The 21,416-nt window shown below is 51.6% G+C and overlaps 1 protein-coding gene across 4 annotated transcripts; it reads right to left on the bottom strand.

Moving 5' to 3' along the window:
• Window positions 1-114: 114 nt before the first annotated feature.
• RTKN (rhotekin) lies at window positions 115-14,670 on the bottom strand. 4 transcript variants are annotated; one of them, XM_065891152.1, is made up of 12 exons: window positions 14,483-14,670; window positions 6,535-6,734; window positions 4,694-4,755; window positions 4,543-4,596; window positions 4,326-4,443; window positions 3,888-4,097; window positions 3,115-3,209; window positions 2,904-3,010; window positions 2,539-2,667; window positions 1,666-1,834; window positions 1,394-1,498; window positions 115-816 (listed from the first exon to the last, which is right to left on the bottom strand). In XM_065891152.1, the coding sequence occupies exons 1-12, from the start codon at window positions 14,591-14,593 to the stop codon at window positions 482-484; spliced, it is 1,695 nt and encodes a 564-aa protein (XP_065747224.1). In that variant the 5' UTR covers window positions 14,594-14,670; the 3' UTR covers window positions 115-481. The 4 variants fall into 4 exon arrangements, with proteins under 4 accessions (XP_065747224.1, XP_065747227.1, XP_065747225.1 ...); XM_065891155.1 differs by lacking the exon at window positions 14,483-14,670 and adding an exon at window positions 13,166-13,280 and having other exon boundaries at window positions 482-816; XM_065891153.1 differs by lacking the exon at window positions 14,483-14,670 and adding an exon at window positions 12,383-12,454 and having other exon boundaries at window positions 482-816.
• Between the last annotated feature and the right edge of the window lie 6,746 nt (window positions 14,671-21,416).

Below are 21,416 nucleotides of genomic sequence, written 5' to 3'. Positions count from 1 at the left end.
TCTGATTACTCAGTGTCATAGTCATACTTCACAACTAGTGAACTAAGCTCCAGGGATGAGGGGATGTGGCAGGTCCAGACCAAGCCAAGAAGCAACCTGTCCTCAAGAACCAGGTGAAGGCTGATGTTAAATAACTTTAATGGTCAATGTGGGAGTCACAGGGGAGGTGCGTTCCCTCCCAGGGCTCTTCAGTGCCATCCTCAAAGCTGGTTAGTGCAGGGAGGTAAGGCAGGGTTGGTTCCAGTTTTCTCCCAGGAAGGGTTTAGGGGGGGTCCCAGCCAGCCCTGGGAATGAGTCCCTCAGCACCATGGCAACCACAGCTTAAAAGGGGCTTCTGCTCCCCCTCCCCAGCCTATCCCCAGTCCAGCAGAGGAAAGGGAGGCCAAGCTGGCCAACCTGCTACAAAGAGCGCTGAATCCAGAGCCCAACTGCACACAGCTCATGTCCTCTTCTGACCAGATCCTGTTGCCAGCACACCATCTCACACTGTGGACTGGAGCCAAGTGTCGGGTGGGCCTTTGCTGTAGAGGCCTCTGGACTGTGGGGACCGCTTCGGGGGTAGAGGGGCAACCGCGTGAGAAGCCCCAGGGGAGTGGTCTGGGGGGACAGCATCCAGGGAGAACGTTCGGGGTCTCCCCCAGGGCAGGGAATGGGTCTGGGCTGGGGTTGGGGCCACTGAAGCAGGCGAGCAGGGGCCAGGCAGGGCAGGCTGGTCTGTAAACACTGCTAGCCAGGGTGGGGGCGTCTCCAGCCTCGTGCCCTCCCGCTGGGCCAGGATGTCTGTCACCGCTGCGATGTCATCCAGTGGCTCAATAGCTGCGGCACCGGGAAGGGATTGAGGGGAGGGGGCTAGTCAGAGCTTAGGCCCCAGACCTACTCAGCCCTGAGTATCACCTGTCACTGTAGGAGGAAAGCAAAGCCTGGATCTCAGCTGAGATTGCATTATCCTGCAGGAGCAGCCCCTCACTTGGGCCCCCTGGAGTCACAGGTTCTGATAAGACTGGGATATGGAATGACAGGGTGGACAGAGAGAGGAGGGTGGGCAGAAGTAGGTGAAGAAGCCAAGAAAGAGGAGGAAAATGAAAGCAGTGCCAGGCAAGTGAAGGGTCAGAGGAAGAGACAGGAATCCGCATGCAGAAAGGGAGACAGAAAAGAAGAAATTACGGGGAAAAAATCCATGAAATGCATCTGGTTCTGTGGGTTTTTGTTGTGAACTTCGGTGGAGGTGGTTTTAAGAAGAGTTGGGGAAGGGAAAGGAATGCTGGGTGGGACTTGGGTCCCCAGAGCTCTGCCTTAGCCCAAAGTGTGCTTTCTCTCTGTCTCCATTATCTGGCTTCCCTTGAAGCCCCCAACCCAAATTCCCATCGGGATCCCAGAGTGCACTTTCACTCACCCATCTCATGGTACAAGGACCCCTGCTTGGCCAGTACTTGGGGTGGTTTCCGAGGAGCAGGGGTTTCAATGTTCATTATTTCATCGCAACACTGTTTCCACTGGCCTGCAGGGAGGGCATTGATTGGGGTGGGTAGGGGGAGGACTGTGAGAGGGCCAGGCTACTCCCTCCCCTGCTACATTCCTTTCCACACATTCTTGGAATAGAGGCCTTTGGTAAAAGTGACGATCCACAGTCCCTCCCGAAGGTTCAATCCAGCCCCCTCCTCTTACTCATGTCAAAGAAAAGCTGCCACAGAGCTTCCATCCAGCTCTGCAGGGCTCCCCGACTCTCTGCCTGAAGGGTGTGTGTCACCTCATCCTCCGCATACTGGTTACTGATGCTCAGGGTGAAGGGCCGGCCCACTGCCTGGTCCAGCTCCCCTGCCCGGACTCGAGTCTCCTGTAGGAGAAAGACAGGATCTGCTTCCACCACCTTCACCTTGGTCGCAGAAGTCAGCAGTGACATCAGGCAGGCTTGGTCATCCCCGCCTTAGAAGGAGGAGCTTGTGGGGCTTTCTGGAAGCCCTCTCATTTGCCTCCTACTGACCAGAGTGGAAAGAAATACCAGGAAAGGAAGGGGACGAGACAGGTCGTCCTTAGGAAAAGAGGAGCAGACGGAGACAGGGAAGGAGGGGTTGAGCGAGGCAGGGAAGGCAAGGAGGCAGGCAGGAACAGGAATGCCGAGGCCTGAGGTCCCTCAGTACTTTTATAAAAGTCGGCAGGAATGCTAGCAAAAGGGCTAGGAAACAAAGAGGGTCCTTGGACTTGGGTTGGGAGAGAAAACCAGGAAACGGTGAGGGAGATGCACGTTGAATCTGAGGGGAAAGATGGAAGGAGGATGAAAAGTCCTAAACTGGCTATAGTACCCTCTCTGAGACTTGGCAGGGCCTAAGGTTGGTGAGTAGAAGGGACGATCATTTTCCAGTGATGCTGGTTGGGGAGAATATGGTCCCAACAACCCTGGCCCTGAAGCTGGGTGTGGTGCTGTTTGGAACAGGAGGCTAGCTTTGATCCCTTTGAGGTCTGTGCCCACCCTCCTGGGGCCTGATGGAGAGGCTCCCGAACCCTGCCTCCTGGGTGGCTTCACCACCAGGGATTCATCACCTTGTTGATCGCAATAGTAAACAGCGGCTCCTCCCCAGTGTCCGTGTCTTCAGGTTGCCGGTAACAGAAGAGGTTTGTGCCTTTCAAGACTCCATGCACTCGCACCCAGTCCTGCAGCTCCCCAGTTTGCTGCATAAATGACTCAAGGTTTCCTAGGGGAATCACACCCCCAACACCCTTCTTCCCAGCCCCCCACAGAGAAACTGCTCCTTTCTGCCCACCCTCCTGTCTGATCCTCCTCTCGTCTTGCCATGCTCCTCCTTCCTCCACCCAGATCTTGCTTTTTCAATAGTTCTTTGATTCCTGGGTCATCTGGCTTTCCTCTGCCTTCTCCCTGTTCCCTTCCACTCCTCAGGGCCCCTCACCTGCACCCTGAGGATACCACTTGCAGTAGGCTGAGTCATGCAGAAAGGCTGAGCCACCAGACGGCAACACACGCTACCATAAAGGGGCAGCCAGGCGGGGTTCTCCTCTGGGGGAGGAGGAAGTGCAGGGTGAGGGTGGGGAATGTGAAGGGGACCATCCAACGGCCCCTCTTCTCACCATCCAGCAACCCCCACACACACACATACTCACCATGACTGGCGAGGGTCAGGTCGTGTGTGCGGAACCCGTCTTGCACTGCTGCCAGGGTGAGTGTGGTGTGAGCCAAGAGGTGGTAACGAGGACCGCTGCAGGACAGAGAAGTGGGCAGCAGCCTAACGAGGGGCATCTTGGATGGCAGGAGCTATAAGCTGAGCAGGGCTGCCCCACAGAAAACTCGCTTGCCTCCTCCACAGGGGTTGGAGCATTTACTGCACTCGTGCTAAGTGCCGGGGCCTGCGCTTTAAATACGTTATCCCACTGTGTTCCCACAACAGCCCTGAGGCAGCTTGAGGCTTAAAGAGGTTAAGATATCTGCCCATAAATATAGCTTAGAGTTGGAATTGGAATCTATATCTGTCTCCAAAATAAGCGTTCTCTTCATTACCTGGAAGGTTTTCAAACTGCTGCTCAGAGACCCAGTGGTTCCACTAGGTGCCTCCAGGTTCCTGTAGGCAGCACCACACGACCCAGGCTACCCTGCTTCAACCAGGGACACTCTGTTCTATCCACATGAGATGTATTTGCTGCTGCCAAAAAGTGAGGACCCCATAGCCTAGCTCTTCCTGCATTCCTATTGGTCTTCTCAGTTGGCCTGGGGTATAAGCCCTGAGGTACAAGCCAGAGTGCCTCCCAGCTATGTGACCGCTGCTTATTCATATTTGTCTGCATGTCCTGGCAGCAGTGCAGAATGAGTTCTGCATGCTCAACACAGAGGTCACCTGTGGCCACCTGAGGGCAGCGGGGGAATACAGGGCCTTCCTTACCCAACAGCCGGGGTGGGGAGCAAGATGGGACTGCTCCCTGAGCCCCCAGCTGTCTCCAGCGATGCCCGCACACGCCTCCCCGAGGAGCGGCCCAGCGAGCTGCTGAGTTTGGTGGCAAGCCTCTTGGGGGCTCCAGCCAGGGCCCCCTCCTCTTCCACGCAGGCCCCATACAGCTCCAGCCGCAGTTCAAAGTCTGGCCCTGCCTCGGCACTGTAGGAATATGGGAGGAAGAGAGGACAGGAGGATGGTCTGGGGAAGTCCAGGGAGCGGCACTGTGGTGGAGGATGGATGTCATGCAAGTACAGGACAGCTCCACAGGGAAGGCCCATCTCCCTTCCTCCCTCTCCTCTCCCTCCCCTCCCCTGTGGCTACCTCATCCAAGGATTCGAGCAGAGTAGAGAAAGGTGGGAGCCATAGGGATGAGGTACTCATACTCACAAGAGCACGTTGTTCTGAAAGGAGATGTCCGTGAGGGTCCTGTCCACCAGGATCATCTCCGTGTCCTGAATGTGTTCCCCTATCTGCAGCAGCAAGAACACAGCCCAACGGTGCAGGTCTGGGGACAGAGAGCAAAACTGGTAAAGATGTGCCCCACAAGGACCTCCAATCTCAGGGTCACTCCCTTAAATTTGTCCCACGTGTGTGTGGAACTCACCGCCTTTGTTCTTGAAATATTCTGTGTCCTTCCACATGAGTGGAATCCGGAGATCTAAGGGGCAGACGGGTAGGAATAGATGTTGAGATGGGGCAGGAGATCTTATCATTGGGCAAAGAATGCCAACAGCTGGGGCAGTTGTGCTTCTTACCAGAAATGCAGACCTGGCCACGGCAGGGGGAGCGCTCAGCGGGCGGCCCACTGTCAGAAGGCCTGTGGGCAAATCACAACGTCCTAGCCTGGCCTCTTGACACTATTCCCCCTGGCTCTGGTTCCCAAGGGCTCTAGGACACCCCTGGCCCAGGACCCAGCTGCCAGGTCCCAGCCAGGCTGACATGGCAGGGCTGAAGGACTGTTAGGGAGAGTTGTCAGTTGAACCCAGGAGGTTGCTGGGCTTGGGAATGTTAGAGGCTCTTAGCTCACACACACAGTACAAGCTCAGGCCGCCCCCCCCGGCACAAGCACTCTTCCTGACCACCTCCCCAGACTCCTGCCAGGGAGAAGTGGAGCTTGAGGACACAGGTGCCCACAGAGAGAGACTCCCTTTTAAGGACTCTTCTCCATTAACCCCCAGGCTTGGAGGAGTTTGCAGGCTGTTTTTAACAACAAAGGAGGCTGCTTGTCTCTACCATCTCATCACTTCAATAAAGGAGGGTACTGGATCAGTCAGAAAATCAGGAACCCAAGTAGGGAACATTTGTGTTCCATTTACTGCAAATCTCTCTCCATCCTCCCCCTCAGCTTTGATTTCTCCTCTACCCTTCTGGCTAGATGGGCCGAACCTTCCCAGTGCCCCAAGTTCCCCAGTCCCCCCACTGCAGGGGGGACATCCGGCCTTCCTCCCCTCCCCGCCCATCATTAGGACTCACCGAGCACGTGTCCCTCTCCTAAGGTGATGGCCAGCTTATCCATACTAATTTATAATTCATTATAATGAAATCAGTGACTTAGCCTTACACTAAATGATGTGGCATTGATAGCAATGTGTTTAGCTGCCAGGGACTTGGGGTGCACCTCAGATCACACTGTATGGGCTGTGTGGGGACTTGGGCAGGGCAGAGCCTGTCAATGGCTGCCTCTTAAGAGACCGCAAACTCACAGTAGAAGGTGTCCCCATGCCTGCTTGCTCTTCGTTTAACTTTATGGAGCAGCCTTCCCCTGGTGTCTTCATGGGTGAACTCTGGAGGCCTCCTGGCAACCTCTCCTTGTGTCAGCCTTCATGGATGAGCTGGGATGACACTATGTCGGTGAGGGGCCTGGACCTTCTCCCCACTCAGCCTTGTGGGATCAAGCAGGTTACTTTGCCAGAAGCCAGTTTTCCAAATGACCAGTTCACCAAAAATGGTCAGTTCTCAGAACGATCAATTTGCCAAATATTTTTTCCTGCATTTTAGTTTTACCAGAGCATCGCCTCAACCATTTCACTACAGATTTGTGAGATCAGCAGAGTCTAATGCCAGTGTAGGTTGTGTTTCACATCCAAGAGTTGAGTCCTTTTAGTGCACAATCTAATTTATGTGAATGGGTCGGCTTTCCCTCAAGTTTTTTTTTTATTATTATCTCTTTTCCCAATCCCTGACTCTAATGCGGCAAACCCCAGGTACAATGAACTATTGTCAGTTACAGTAAATTGGTCATTTAGCAAATTGGCCATTTGGTGAACCAGCTATGAGAAAATTAGCTTTCCAGAAGCCAGCCAGCCAGCCAGACTCATCAGATCACAGGCAGGGCTTAGCAAATTAGCACTTTTGCATTACTACTCCTCAGGCCGCCAGCCTTTCACCGGATACACTGGCTTTCCTGAGCCAGTGTCCTGCAACTCACTAATGCACCTCTGGGTGGCACACTGTGGTGGTAAAACACCAAGGTGTCTTCTAGGACCCTGGTGAGTCTTCACCAGGAAGTCATCTTCAGGGTGCTCCGTACTCCATACTCCATAAACACACACACTGCGCCACTACTCCCATACAGCCTCGCTTCCCCCTTGCTCACCGCCGGCCTGTCTTCCTCAGCACCTGCGCCTCCTTGCGCCGCTGCAGCTCGCCCATGTAGCTAAGGATGCGGCTGTTGCACACTAGCAGGCTCTTGGTGGCTTCCAGAGCCTGCTCTCGCTGGGAGCAGGCCGCCAGCAGCTTGCAGGCACCTTCCCTCATCCGGATCTCATGGTCTAGCTTTCTTTGCAACTCTGTGTCCTAGCCGGAGTGGGGGTAAGGATGAGAAGGAAATGTCAATTGGGGGACAGGTTGAAGCACCCTTCATTCCCAAGTGGACTGTGGTCCACAAGAAACTGACAAGAAACTTATGTTTCAGGCAACTAAAGGTCAAGGGTTGAATCTCAACCTCAGCAGCCCACAAATAACCAGAGAGACTTTGTTAAAATTTATACTCCCTCTGGGAGTATAAATTTTTTTTTAGCCTCTTTTGAGCGCAATTTGGAAAAATCTGTAAAAACTACAAATTCACAAATCCTTTGATCCAGCTATCCAACATCTAGGAGTTTATCCTACAGATATAGTTACACTTGTGGGCAGAGCCATATTCATTGCAGCAGCATTTTAAAACACCAATATTAAAAGTCCTTCAATAGGGCATTGGTTAAATAAGTTATAGCACATCTATACCATGAAATATGGACTATTGCAGACATTAAAGAGTAAGATAGACATGTGTGCAAAAATGAAGCAATCTTCAAAATATATGAAGTGAGAAAAGAAAGAACAGTATTACAGCATGCTACCATTTGTACACGATATATATATATATATATATGCATATACATATCGATAGACATGCATAAAATAGTAGTGGCTGTGGGGCTGGGAGCCAGGAATGGAAAATCAATTTATGATACTTTATATGTATGCTCCTTTACTACTGTACTATTGGAAATTGTGTTACCTTTTAAAAAATTAAATCTTCTGAGTTAAAAAAAATAATAAATCACGAGACCCCACCTCAGAGTAGCAGAATAAGAATCTCTACGAGTGGGGCATGTGCATTTTTTGGAAAATTCCCCAAGTGACTCTGAGGTGCAGCCCAGGCTGAGAACTACCACCTAAAGGGAATGGCCACAGATAGTAAAGGCCATCCTGGCTTACCCCAAAGACTCAAGTGATGAGAGAGGACATTTAGGTGGCAAGGGGTCAGTGGGGAAGGAGCATACCGCCTACAGTGTTCATCCATGCTGCACGGAATGCAGTATGCACCCCAAATTTGGGAACCTGCCATCTGCTGGCCCTCTGAGTCTGGGAGGTAAGGACAGAGGCAAGGAATGGGGATGGGAAAACAGGTAAAGCAAGTTAGGAGTGAGTAGGCACTTAGCACCATGCCCAATGCACAGCATATGGTATGCATGGGGGCGGGGTGCTTATTTTAACGATGCTACTTCAGCCCAGCAGCATTCACCCAATAACACTGGAGCATCCCCGTGCTGTCCAAAGCTCCAGATTTGAAATCCAGCTGGGAGGTGAGAGATGCAGACATTAATGGCTGCTCCATAAGTGCCATGTCATGGCACAAACACGCTCACAGGAAACAGACCCTATTTGTTTCTGGCTGAGGTGATGGGGAAGTCTTCAGAGAAGAGGTGGAAGACTAACCGTATTACAGTCTACAAATCAGAAGGCAAGCCAAGTGGAGTCACAGGGTTGGAAGAGGAGGATGAATGTGACTGCACAAAACCAAAACCTGTCTTCCCCCTCACACCAGCTCTTTTCCACACTATGTGCCCTTGCTCCTTTCCTGATGACTCCAGCCTTCAAGTCTCCAAGACCTCAACACCCTAAATTCCTGCTTCCGGGAATTGCCTTGTCCAGCCTCCCTGCTGATTCTTCCTTCCCTACTTGAGCTGGGCCAGACTTTCATCACGGCTCACCTCATCCCATCACCCTCACTATCCACATTTCCCTTCCTGACCCTTCAGAAATTGGCCAACCGGGTACCTACGCCGCCTCCACCAGGAAGCCCTCTCAGACTACACAGCTGCCCCCACCCCCACCATGACTGCCTGCACCAGGGTCCCACCTCTGCTACGGTTTGCTGCTTGCCAACCCCCATCCCATTCTGCATCTAGCTTCTACCACAAACACCCCCAAACAGGTGAGGGGGGTGGGGCCGAGCAGCGTCCGCAAGCCACCTCCTCACTAGCCTTTTGGTCCCGGCCCCAGCACTCACGAATTCTTCCCTAGCTAGCCCTGTCCATTGCACGTGCGGCGCAACGCAGGCATTGTCCCTGGTCCGGGGAGCCGCACCGCCCGCAGCGAGAGCCGATGACATCATCTACCAACTGCCGCGAGAGCGGCCGAGGGGCTCCGGGACGCAGGCGGTCCCTCAGTCCCTCTGTGCGATTGGTCCGGTTAGGCTCCAGGTGGTGCTAACCACAGAGACCTAGTCGCGGAGGAAGGGTACCTCCGGGAGCACCGGCCTCACTCTAGAAAGGGCTCCAGGCTCCGGAGCTGCCGCAGGCCAGGGGGCCCCCTCCGGGTTGCAGTTGCCCTCCAAGATGACTCCTGGCCCGGGTGCATGCGGGAGGGGGATAGTGTATACATGGGAATAACTGGGGCTGCAGAGAAGTCGCTGTATCTAGCCTGGATGAGTCGGACTGGGGGTGCAGACACCCTGGCTACCACTCTCCCCCCACGCACTCGGGTCCGAATCCATTCTCCCACGGCCCTCGGTGGACAGTGCCATAGAAATCTCCCACCCTTTAGGCAGAGCATCTCGGGAATCCTGACGCAGGCTCTGGATCCCGGAGCTTCACCCCCATCTCCGTACTTCTGGTATAGCTCCATGTCACCCCCTCCCCACCCACATACCCTCTCTTCCCAAGCCGGCAGTACTTTCACCAGACTCCCCTGGGAAAGAGCCCTAAGCTGGACTCCGCTCAGGGCCCAAGGGGCCGAAGGAGGATGAGTCATGGGCAGAAGCCCCAGCACACATTAGGACCTCTCTGGACATCCTTTCCAGTTCCTCCCACTCCCTTCTATCTCTGACTTCCCTCTCTGCTTCTCATCACCTTATGTTCCCTTTAGAATCTCCACCAGGGCTAAGTTCAAATCCTGGCTTAGGAACTTGACTAGCCATGAGAACTTAACCTCTGGAGCCTCTGTTTGTAAACTGGGGGTGGGAGGGCGTGGTAATTCCACCTCCTACTGTTTGAGGATTAAATGGGAAAGTCTAACCCCTACCTGGGCCCAGCACTCCCACCTTCCCTTTAATTGCAGCTTAAGTTGCCTCCTCCAGAAAGTCTTCTTGAATTTACACTTCCACGACTACCTCTCTTGCTAATCCCTGAAACATCAATGGGATGGGGGTTGGGGAACTGCTGAGCTTCCTGGAGAAAGAACACAGCACCCTCAACCAACCCAAGACTGAATGAGAGATGATCAAAGTGAAATCTAAGCCCCCTCCTCTTCCCCAGAACTTGGGCAGAGCTTCTATGAAGAAAAATTACATGGAGGGGGAGGCATGCAGAATTCGAACATTTAAATACCTAGACCAGCCATGGCCAATAAGATCTTCTGCAATGATGGAAATGTTCAGTAGCCATCTAGCACATGAAATGTGGCTAGAGTAATTAAGGAACTAAATTTTTTATTTTATTTCATTTTAATTAACTAAATTTTAAAGTTAATAGCCACATGTAACTAGTAACATGGACAGTGCAGAGGACTAGGGATGGCAAATAGGTTTTATCTCATATGCCAACACAGGACAATATGTAGTGTCAGAGTCCCAATGGGATCCTTGGGCACCTTTCTCCATTTTAGAAAAAGATGATCCTCTCCAGGCAAACAAATTAGATAAAGGTGTCCCCTCCTCACACCACCTGAAACCAGACCAGGACTCCTGCCACTATGCAGTGCCCTTATGAAGGACACAACCTGCATAATTTATGCCAAGGTTGAGCTGAGAAGGATTGTGAGGCCATGCGTGGATTTGTTGGTGAAGACTGCCATGATTGACTCGTAATGTCTATCATGATCTAGGGAATGGGGACCCGGTTGAGGGTACAAATACATGTGCAATAAATTCCCCTTCTGAGCTGGACTCTCTACTGTCCTGCCTCTGACCTCCCTTAGCAGCAACACCCTGCCTGGTTCAGGCAGTCACTTCCTCAGCTTCCTCTCTCTTCCCCATCTCAGTAAATGACCACATCGCCCAGTTGCTTAGCCACACACCAGAGAATCATCCTGGAGCCCTCTCTTGGCCGCACCCACATGTCCAGTACGTCAGCAAGCCCTGTCAGATCTACCACCATCATCTGAAATCCACCCCCTTCTCCCTGTCTCCACCAAGAGCATTTAATCCATACCACTAGATTCACTCCCCTAAGGCTATAACGACCTCCTAGCTGGTGGTCTTCTGCTATTCGTCTGGCCAACCCTTCTCCCTCCCACCCCCCACCCCTGCCTAGCCTATTCCTTTCAAACACAACAGCCATCATTTTAAAACATTAGATAAGTTGTCCCCCTGCTTAAAACCCTTCCATGAGCCAACATCACACTTAGAGTAAAATCTAAATGCCTTGTCACGGACTACAAAGCCCTGCATAATCTGGCTCGCACCCATCAGCTCGACCCCAGCTATTATGTTCCAGCCCCACTGGCTCTCCTTCTTCCACAAACATATCACCATCATCCTCATTTAAGAGCCTTTTGCCCTTACTATGCCCTCTGTCTGGAAAGCCCTTCCTCCCATCTTTACATATCTTCATATCCTTCTGGTCACAGCTCAAAGAGCTCACAGAGGACTTCCCTGACTCCTACATCTAATGCTGCCCCCCCACCCGATTTTTATTACACTCCCCCGTTTTCATCATAATTTCACTATGTGACATTATTAGTTTGCATGCTTCTTGTCTGTTCCCCCAGTAGAATGGACCTTTCCTGTTTTGTTCACTGAGGTATCCCAAGATCTAGAAAGAAGCTGACATATAGTAGATGTTCAATAAATGTGATTAAGAATAAATAAATGAGGGACATCCCCAGCAGTCCAGTGTGGGTTCGATCCCTGGTCAGGGAACTAAGATCGCACATGCTGTGGCGTGCGACCAAAAACTAAAAAAAAAAAAACAGGGCTTCCCAGTTGGCGCAGTAGTTAAGAATCCGCCTGCCAATGCAGGGGACAGGGGTTCTAACCCCTGGTCTGGGAAGATCCCACATGCCGCAGAGCAACTAAGCCCGTGTGCCACAACTACTGAGCCTGTGCTCTGGAGCCTGCGTGCCACAGCTACTGAAGCCTGCGTGCCTAGAGCCCACGCTCCGCAACAAGAGAAGCCACAGCAATGAGAAAAGCCTGTGCACTGCAATGATGAGTAACCCCCCGCTCGCCGCAACTAGAGAAAGCCAGTGAGCAGCAACAAAGACCCAATGCAGCCAAAAATTAATTAATTAGCTAACTAATTTTAAAAAAATAAAATAAATCTATTTAAAAATAAGAATAAACAGCTCCCTGCCATCTTCAGGGCCACAGAATCCTGCCCTAGAGTCCTCTTCCCCTTCTCTGGTAAGACCATCTCCTTCCTGCAAACCTCTCACATTGAACTCCCCTCTTCTTCCCATACCTGAAAGGAGCCCTCAGCCCCAGAACACACATCCACACCAAACCACAGAGCTTCCAGAAATAGGTGTGAAGACCCTGTTGCCAACACAGTACTCTAATTGGCAGAACTGAACCTGGGTCCACACGGAGCACCCAACGAAGGGCTTACAGAACCACCTATCCCTCTCCTCACTTGGAGCAGACTCTGCTCTCCCTGCTCAGCCCCAGCAGGAAAGGGCAGAGCAGAGATGGGCTGGGATGCTGTGGAGGAGGTGCACTCCAGGGGTGGGGGCGTTACCTCCAGGCTGAGCGCCATCTGCCGGATGTAGAGCATATTCAGGTCCTCCAGGATGTGCAATCTGTCCTGCATCTCTGTGCCCCCCAGGTGCCCCTTCCCTTGTTGACCCCTCAGAAGGGTGGGGCGAGCAAGCACCACGCTGCCCCACAATTCCTCCCGCTGCTCCCCTGGTCTTGAAAGAGGTGGGCAGTTCTTGGACAGAGGGCAGAGGCAGCCCCTGTCCCTCTTGCACTCCCGTTAGACCCCTCTGGCTGCTGTGACAAACTTTCCTTGCCTACCGCTGTTCCAGGGCCCTGATGGGAGCCAGGCATGGAGGGAAAGGAAAGCGAGGTGAGGATGAGCAGGGTCCCCGGAGAGGAGGCCAGCTGCAGAGGGGACTCTGGGCACAGAGTGTCCAGTCTTGCTTTGGTGGCAGCTGTTCTCCCAGCTGTGGAAGAAAAAGGCTCTTTCATTCCGACTCTGGCCCCTCCCCAGCCCCCGCCCACATCCCTGGCCTGGTGGACAGAGAATCTGTGTGCGGTAGGGTGTGAGGGGCAGGCACAACTGGAAGGGGGCAGGGAGGGGACACTTCATGCAGGTTCTACAGAGTCGTGGGGTTTGTCAGGAGGTTGCTTTCTGAAAGGGGTTCTGGCTTAGTTTGAGGAAGAAGAAGGATAACGGTGAGGACCTTATTGAGTGAGCCCAGGGAGTGGGACAGAGGGGTAAATGCGGCTCAACCCCCAGGGCCACCTCTTCCAACTTGGGGCCCCCATCCAGCCCGCCCCACCCTGGGTTCACAATTACCTCGCTTTTCCAGCAGAAGGGAGGAGACGGAGGGAGAAAGGCAGGGGTGTGCCTAGCTGCTGCTGCCCCCGCTCCCCTCTGCGGGCCCCTTCCCTTCCAGACAGGAAACCAGCCCCGATTCCCAGCCAGCTGCAGCTTTGCCACCCCCCTCCACCCCAGGCCCACGGAGTCACATACCGCTCCGCCGGGTCCCAGCGGCTCCGCCCCGGCTCCTCCGCTACGGCCCCCAAAAGGCCGGGCTTATCCCCGGCTCCTCCGCTACGGCCCCCAAAAGGCTGGGCTTATCCCGGGGGCGGCCCCAGCTCACAGGCCCCTCCTCCGGGTCCCTGGGCTTGCCCCTCACTCCCCCACACTGGCCCCACGCGGCGTTGCTTATGCTGGACCCGACAGAGGTCCTCTCCCCGAGGCCCACTAGGAAGGCCCGGGACACTGGGACACCGGTGTGAAAGAGCCTTTGTTCTGGGCAGGGTGTAGGGTAAAGTGCAGAAGCCAGGCCTGGAATCCCGGCAGGGAGGGGTGAGGAAGGCCCTCTCACTTAACCCTTTCCAGGCCAAGCAGGAAAGGAGAGCTGACCTTGGGGATAGCCTCTGCTGTAGCTACTCTCAGTCCTAGCTCAGCCCCACATCTTTCAGACCCACCTGAGTCTCTTTAGGGAGTTACAGGTAAGGCTCAGACCCGAGCAACGTGTAGAGTGGTGGGCCGAGGAGGCAGTTGTAGAGGCTGGACTCCTCTTAGGCCCCAGGAAAGGAGGCTGAAAGTTTGAGTGCGGGAAGTAATCCCAAATCTTTAATAAGGAACCCCCTCACTCCCGATTCTCCCAGCCACAGAGGAGCAGCTGCGGAGGGTTTCAGCGAAGGGGGCAGACCTGGCGGAGAAGTCAGGATTGATGATGGAGGCTGTCCCAGACGGTTGAGACAGGTTGTGGGTTGCGGCTGGAGCCCAGGGAAGGAGCGGGCGCCCAGGCCAGGAATCTGTTAGAGCCCGCCTGGTTGCACACCGCCCTTTGCTCCGGGATGCCGGGAAGGACCGGGGTAAGGCACATTTTGGGAATCGAGCCGAGGGCCCCTTAAATTGAAGCCAACCCGAGGTTTTTCCAGGCGGAGGCAAATCATCCCAACTGGGCCAGGTAATGTCTGGGGTGGCACGGTCCCATTAACGTGCAGACGGTCCGCGCCTGACTTTTTAAGTCAACAACTACTAGTTTGTACCAGACCCGCGGCGTCTCCGCCCCTCGGCGGGCGCGGGCGGGGCAGGAGGCCCAGGCGGCCCGGGCTGCGGGAGCCCGGGGAGGGGAAGGCAGGGACGCGGGTCTCTCACCTCCGGTGGGTCGCAGAAGAGGCTGAGTCGGAAGCGGCCGCGTTTGAACTCCATCTCCAGGGCAGAGCCCCTGGCCACGGTGACCCGGCTCCGGTGGTTTCGGGAGAACATGCTGGCGGTCCCACGCCTTTGCCTGCCCTCTGCACTCCCCGCGCCGCCCGGCCCTGCCTTGTCTCGTAGGCTTCTGTCCCTCGACTACCGCCAGCTAGTCCGGCCGGGAATCTCCCACGGCCCGGTTCCCAAACTCCGCCCCCGGAGACGACACCTGGGCCGGGCAGGGCGCGGCACGCTCTCCCTCCACTCCAACCCCCCGCCCCCGCCAAAGGCCCTGCCCGCCGGGCCAGTCCCGGGCCCCAAGCAGGCCTGACCCGACAGCCGGGGCACCCTACACCTCGCGAGCACTGAGGCGGCGCGTCGTCCCTTCCTGCCCGGGTAGCCAGCGCCTCACCTGGGCAAGGGGCGGGCCCAGAGAAGCCCCGCCCCCCTGCCGCCCCCACTCGGCTAGCCAGACTCCCTGCGCGCGGAAAGTCCCGGGGCCCAGGGATCGCCGAGAGGCACACAGCCCGGCCTTGGGATGGCGCCCAATCTCACCTCTAAGCAGCTTCCGAGGCGACTGTTTCAACTTCCTACAGTCCCAAATGTCCTTTCTTCGTCCCCCTACCCACTAAAGCTCCCCTCCGTCCCTAGTGGCCGCAGTTCATGTGTCTGGTAACCCTGTTCTGTTACTTACTAACCGTGGATCCTTGGCTCTGTCACTGAACTTTCTGAGCTTCAGTTTTCTTACTTGTGCAATGGGGATACACTAATTACCTCCACTCCTCAGGTCGCTATGAGGATTACATATGAGAATGAGTGTAAAATGCCCAGCATAGTTCCTGGCACAAGACAAGCACCCCGTAAGTGCAGCTATGAAGAAAAACGACCAGGTAAAGCACCTTTGTGCCCTTGGATGGGGCACCAGCGACCTCAGCTCCCTGGACCCAGACTTTAAGTGCCTTAAGAGGGTGAGGATATCTGTGACCTCACATGGGCTCTCAGCTGTTTTGCTGGGTGGCTGAGACAGGGTTAGGATTCACAGCTTCTGCAGAAAAAGGGGCCACCCCCAGCCTCCTGGGACAGAAGGAAATGGCAGAGGATTAGCTTGCTGACCACACGTGAGGAGTTTTCTGGGGACTTATGAACTTACTGGGGAGAACTCGAGAGAGAGTGGGGGTCCTTCACAGCGAGAGCCGGAGAAATACCAGCTTATAGCTTTAGAGAGCCCAGGTTGGAACTGCTCTGCTATGACAAATTACTCAACATTCTTTTAGAAAACCTGACTTAAAATTACTTTGGCAAAAGGGGAAATATATGGCTTAAGGAACAATAATATCCAGGGGTCAGGCTTTAGTTGTGGCTTGACCCAGGCATTCAGCATCACAAGGATTCCATCCCTCTCCTTCATCTGGCTCTACTTTCCTCCATGTTAGCTTCACTCTCCACAGCATAGCAAGATTGTTGCCAAAAATTCTGGGTCTATAATATTTTCAGACTTAAATTCAGCAGAAAAGGGAACATCTGTTTCCTGAAGCTCCTACACATGTCTGGGATTCACTATGGGCCATTTGGGATGATTTATCCGTCTCAAACCAATCACTGTAGGCAGAGGGGTGGCCAGACCTGAACCAATCACTGTGGCTGAGGAGGATTCTATTTGCCAGTTGGCCAGGCCTAGGTCACTTCCCACTCCTGGAAACCAAATGGAACCCAGTGAGCTGGGAGAGAGATGGGGGAGGGAGATATGGTTTCTGAAAGACTGTTCCAGATACTACTACCAGAAGGTGAGGGAATGGATGCTGGACAGGAAAAACAACAAACATCCTTGACATACAAAAGTGTACATGGAGAAGGGAGTTCTTCTGTCATAGGAAAGGAAGATCAAAAGATTTTATAAATCTGTGGCCTCTGAGATAAACCTCAAAGAGGAGTGAGGGGAAAGGAAAGGCATTGTTTCTGAGTTTCTTCAAATATCTATTGTCACTCCTCTAAACTGTAAGCTCCCCCAGGGAGGGAGAGTCTGTCTTGTCCACTGCTTTATGCTCAGTGCCTGGCACATAGGAAGTACTCAATAAACCATCACTTGAAGTAAGTGAACAAATGAGATGCCTAAAGAAAGCATACAGATTTGAGAGTGCTTAACTGGGATGAGCCATGCTGTTGGACTAAAATTGTTCATTTCAAATGTTTGGCTTTTAGCAGCAGAATGCTTTTTTCTCCAAATGAAATCTCACCTGGAACATGTGAAATATAATCAGAGCTGCTGTGATAGAAGCAGGGGCTGGAGCCACACATCTTGTCCTCTCCAGAGGCCCTCAGCTGCATGTGGGCACACACACACACACACACACACACACACACACACACACCTGTGGGACATGGGACCTAAGGAAGGGTTTAAAAATTCCTGACAAGAGCTGGAGGAATGGAAGGCATTTGGAAAGGAAGTAGAGCTCAAATCTTGCCAGAGAATTTGCACTCGATGTGACTGAAGATTTTGGGAAAGGAGTGACGCAACCAAAGTTATATTTTAGAGATCATAGTCTAGCATCCATTTGTGTGAATCATTTGGAGGAGGTTGTGACTGGAGTTTGGGAAGCCAGCTTACACTGTTCTCAACCAATGGTAGAGAAACAAGGGCCAAAGTTTCTGTGGAGTTATTATTTTTTAATTAAATTCTTATTTGAAAATACACACACAGTTTTTTTTAAAACAATCCTTATTCTGCCACTTAAAAAATAATACAAAGTAAAGAATAAATGAACAAAAGCACACTTTCCCCACCATCAGAGAAAAACACTGAGACACAGCCTGGTGCCATGGCATGCTGATGCCTTATACTGGCTCGTGAGAGATAATTGCTGAATTTTCTGGAATTGTGCATTCCAGCTGTTAAACACAGCTTTAATTAATAATTGAATCATAAAAACTCACAACTAAATAAATTATATTAAAGCAAAGGTGATAAAACTCAAAATTCATCACTTCCTAATTATTTTACTGCATTTTCCCATTATCCCTTGAGGTTGTTTACATCTATAGTGTCCGTATGGTTGAAATGCTATGTCACGGTGTGCTACTACATGTCTTGCCAACTCTGTGCTCAGTAATGAAATTGGCCATGGTGGGAGTTTTACACAACAGAAGTAGGTGAACACTGTAAACCAGGGCTATTTTTTTTCCCCTGGGGAGATTTCGTTAAATATTTAGCCACATACCACTTGTTCACTGCATAATATTTCCCAATTTTTCCTTTTCTTACATCTGTATCTCCGTCTCCCCAGCTGTGAAGCAGATATTTGGGAAGGGCTTATTAGCCACCCACTATTCAAATTATCTTTCTATTTCTACACAGACCCCTACTGTGGACAACTCTGGTGGGCTGAGGCTCTACCCTCTTTCTGGCAGCTGGAGAAGGACATTCATCCTCCCTCCCACTTCTTCACAGCCCAGGGGTAGGCAGTTGGCCTAAGCCAACCAACTGGAATGCTACCAACTGGACTTTGAATCTTGAAAGAGTGAAAACAAGACCCAGGGAGAATTCATGAGGAGTGGATGGCTCTGCTAGCAGGGAAATCCTCATCAGCAAGTTCCTGTGGTGAGACTTTGGTGTGGCCTCAGCGTAACCTCAGCCATATGCCCCTAATGCTTGGCCTCCCAAGGGTTCCCACCCCTTATCCAGGGAGAATACAAGATGAACCCGAAACATTTTGTAGTGCTGGGAAATAAAAAAGTGCTAAAGGAATGACGGAGATGTGTCAGAAGGACACAGACGTCATCTTAAAGAAATACCCACTGACCAAATCTGGGACAAATTTAAGCATCAAAATAAATAATAGATTACAACTCATTGAATGAAACAGGCATCTATACCGACACAAATAAATACATATGAAACTGAATGTAAGGAGAAAAGAAAGCTCCACTTCACCATAGAATGCCAACTAACACATGTAGATGGAATAACGGGAGTAGAATACCACTTGGCAATTATTATTTTATTTTTTTTGCAGTACGCGGGCCTCTCACTGTTGTGGCCTCTCCCGTTGCGGAGCACAGGCTCCGGACACGCAGGCTCAGCGGCCATGGCTCACGGGCCCAGCCGCTCCGCGGCATGTGGGATCTTCCCGGACCGGGGCACGAACCCACGTCCCCTGCATCGGCAGGCGGACCCTCAACCACTGCACCACCAGGGAAGCCCCCACTTGGCAATTATTACGGTAGAACTGATTCATACAATATTCATCAATGGTTACTATGCCTGGTGGGTGGAAGTTTGATATAGGGGACAGGATATCAGAGTAGTTTCAGAGTATTTCTCCAGAAAATACTCATTAACTACAAAGTTGAAAATGGTGACTTTGTCTAGTGGTTAGGATTTGGCGCTTTCTTTGCTGGGGCCTGAGTTTGATCCCTGGTTGGGGAACTAAGATCCTGAAAGCCACGCAACATGGCCAAATTAAAAAATTAAAAAACAAATTAGAAAAAAAGAAATGGTGACTTTACACTGGAGAAAACTGGCAGACACCACCTTGAGCAGGTGATCAAGGTTAGCATCATCAGTGGTGGGATAAGCTGACGTCATGTGCCCCGATGTGATACACTGAGAAGAACACAGCATAATATTTTTTGAGTAGTACTCCTGCCAAGAATTTAAGAGTCTTGACTTGAAGAAAAACCAGATGGATCCAGGTTGACGGACATACTATAGAATCAAAGGCCTATACTTTTTAAAACTGTAAAGGTCACAAAGGATAGGGAAAGAGTGAGGAAATGTTCTAGCAGATTAAAGCAGATCAAAGAGATATGATGAGGAAATGTAATACATGATCCTGGATTTGAATCCTGGCCTAGAAAGGAAAGGGAGACATTGGGAAGTGAGTGAAATTTGAATGGGATCTGTGGATCGGATGGTAGTATTGTATCAGTGTTAACTTCCTGATTGGGAGGGTTGCACAAAGGTTATAGAATTGTGTACTTGTTTTTTTGTTTTTTTTGTTTTTGTTTTTTTTTTTTTTGCGGTACGCGCGGGCCTCTCACTGTTGTGGCTTCTCCCGTTGCGGAGCACAGGCTCCGGACGCGCACGCTCAGCGGCCATGGCTCACGGGCCCAGCCGCTCCGCGGCATGTGGGATCCTCCCGGACCGGGGCACGAACCCGTGTCCCCTGCATCGGCAGGTGGACTCCCAACCACTGCGCCACCACCGAAGCCCATGTACTTGTTTTTGAGGAAATACACAGTGAACTATTTAGGGGTGAAGTGGCATCATGTCTGCAACTTGCTCTCAGAATGATCAGAATAGGAATAATGATAATGGAGAGGAAGGGGAGGAAATAGTAAATGTTAATAATTGTAGAATCTAATTTAAGGAGCTAAGAGAGTTCTATGTACTCTTCTTGCAACTTTTCTGTAAGTTTGAAATTATTTCCTCAAAAATTATATTTAAAAAATAAGCTAAGGGCTTCCCTTTGGAAGTGGCGCAGTGGTTGAGAGTCCGCCTGCCGATGCAGGGGACACGGGTTCGTGCCCCGGTCCGGGAAGATCCCACATGCCGCGGAGCGGCTGGGCCCGTGAGCCATGGCCGCGGAGCCTGCGCGTCTGGAGCCTGTGCTCCGCAACGGGAGAGGCCATAACAGTGAGAGGCCCGCGTACCACAAAAAAAAAAAAAAAAAAAAAGCTAAGAACTTTTTCAGAAGGACAAAATTCTTCCTTTCAGCCTACAAACCTGCTCAAACCTCTCTGACACTAAACAAAGCAAAACTAAAAACAAAACAACATAATGAAGCCCACGGCTACTTACTTACTGTCACCGCTTCCTCCCTGCTGGGCATCAGGATGGTGAGGAAACACCACTGGGTCTAGTGTCAGGAAGTCTCTGTTTGATGCTGGCTCTGCCACTCCCTAACTGTGTGGCTCTGGCCAAATCATTTAACCTCTCTAAGCCTCAGTTTCCTCATGAGGGAACAATAGTATCTCCCACATGGAGCTGCCATGGGGATCAAGGGAGGGAAGGGATATGAAAGCAGGTTATAAACTCTAATATGCTTGACAAATACTAACTGCAGGTGATCCCTCACTTCAACTCCTAGTGATACGGAACTATTGCCTTCACTCCCTGCTAGAATGCATACTCTGCTTGGAGCTCAACCCAGCCTTCGAACTGTACACAGTTCATCATAGCCTTCGTCTGCTGATAATCTCTGCCCTTGGGTAACTTTATTGCCTCTTTTGATCTCTTCACAACCCTGCCTGCCCCTCTGCCTGCCTGTTCAGGACTGGTGTCCAGTTGGGTTTGTTCCTGGTCCTTTCCTCTTCATCTGCTTGATCATTCTGGAATGTCTCATCTATTCCCATCCCTTGAAGGGGACCTCCACTTTTATGCTGATGACGATGCCCCAAATCACACCTTCTGCATTTGGCTTCTCCTTCAGTATTCCATCTCCATCTGGGCATTCCCACATGCACTTTATTTTATTTTATTTTTATTAACTTTTATTACAGTATAGTTGCTTTACAGTGTTAGGTTAGTTGCTGCTGTACAGCAAAGTGAATCAGTTATACGTATATATATATATCCACTCTTTTTTAGATTTTCTTCCCATTCAGGTCACCACAGAGCACTGAATAGAGTTCCCTGTGCTATACAGTAGGTTCTCATTATTCATCTATTTTACACATAGTAGTGTATACATGTCAATCCCAATCTCCCAATTTATCCCACCCCTCCTTTCCCCCTTGGTAACCATAAGTTTATTCTCTATATCTGTGACTCTATTTCTGCTTTGCAAAAAAGTTCATCTGTATTATTTTTTTCTAGATTCCACATATAAGCAATGTTATACGATATTTGTTTTTCTCTTTCTGACTTACTTCACTCTGTGTGATAATCTCTAGGTCC

The sequence above is a fragment of the Phocoena phocoena genome, chromosome 14 (genome assembly GCF_963924675.1).
Source record: "Phocoena phocoena chromosome 14, mPhoPho1.1, whole genome shotgun sequence".
NCBI classification, from domain to species: Eukaryota; Metazoa; Chordata; class Mammalia; order Artiodactyla; family Phocoenidae; genus Phocoena; species Phocoena phocoena.
Note: the sequence above shows the minus strand (reverse complement) of the source record. Positions and strands in the feature narration are given on the sequence as shown.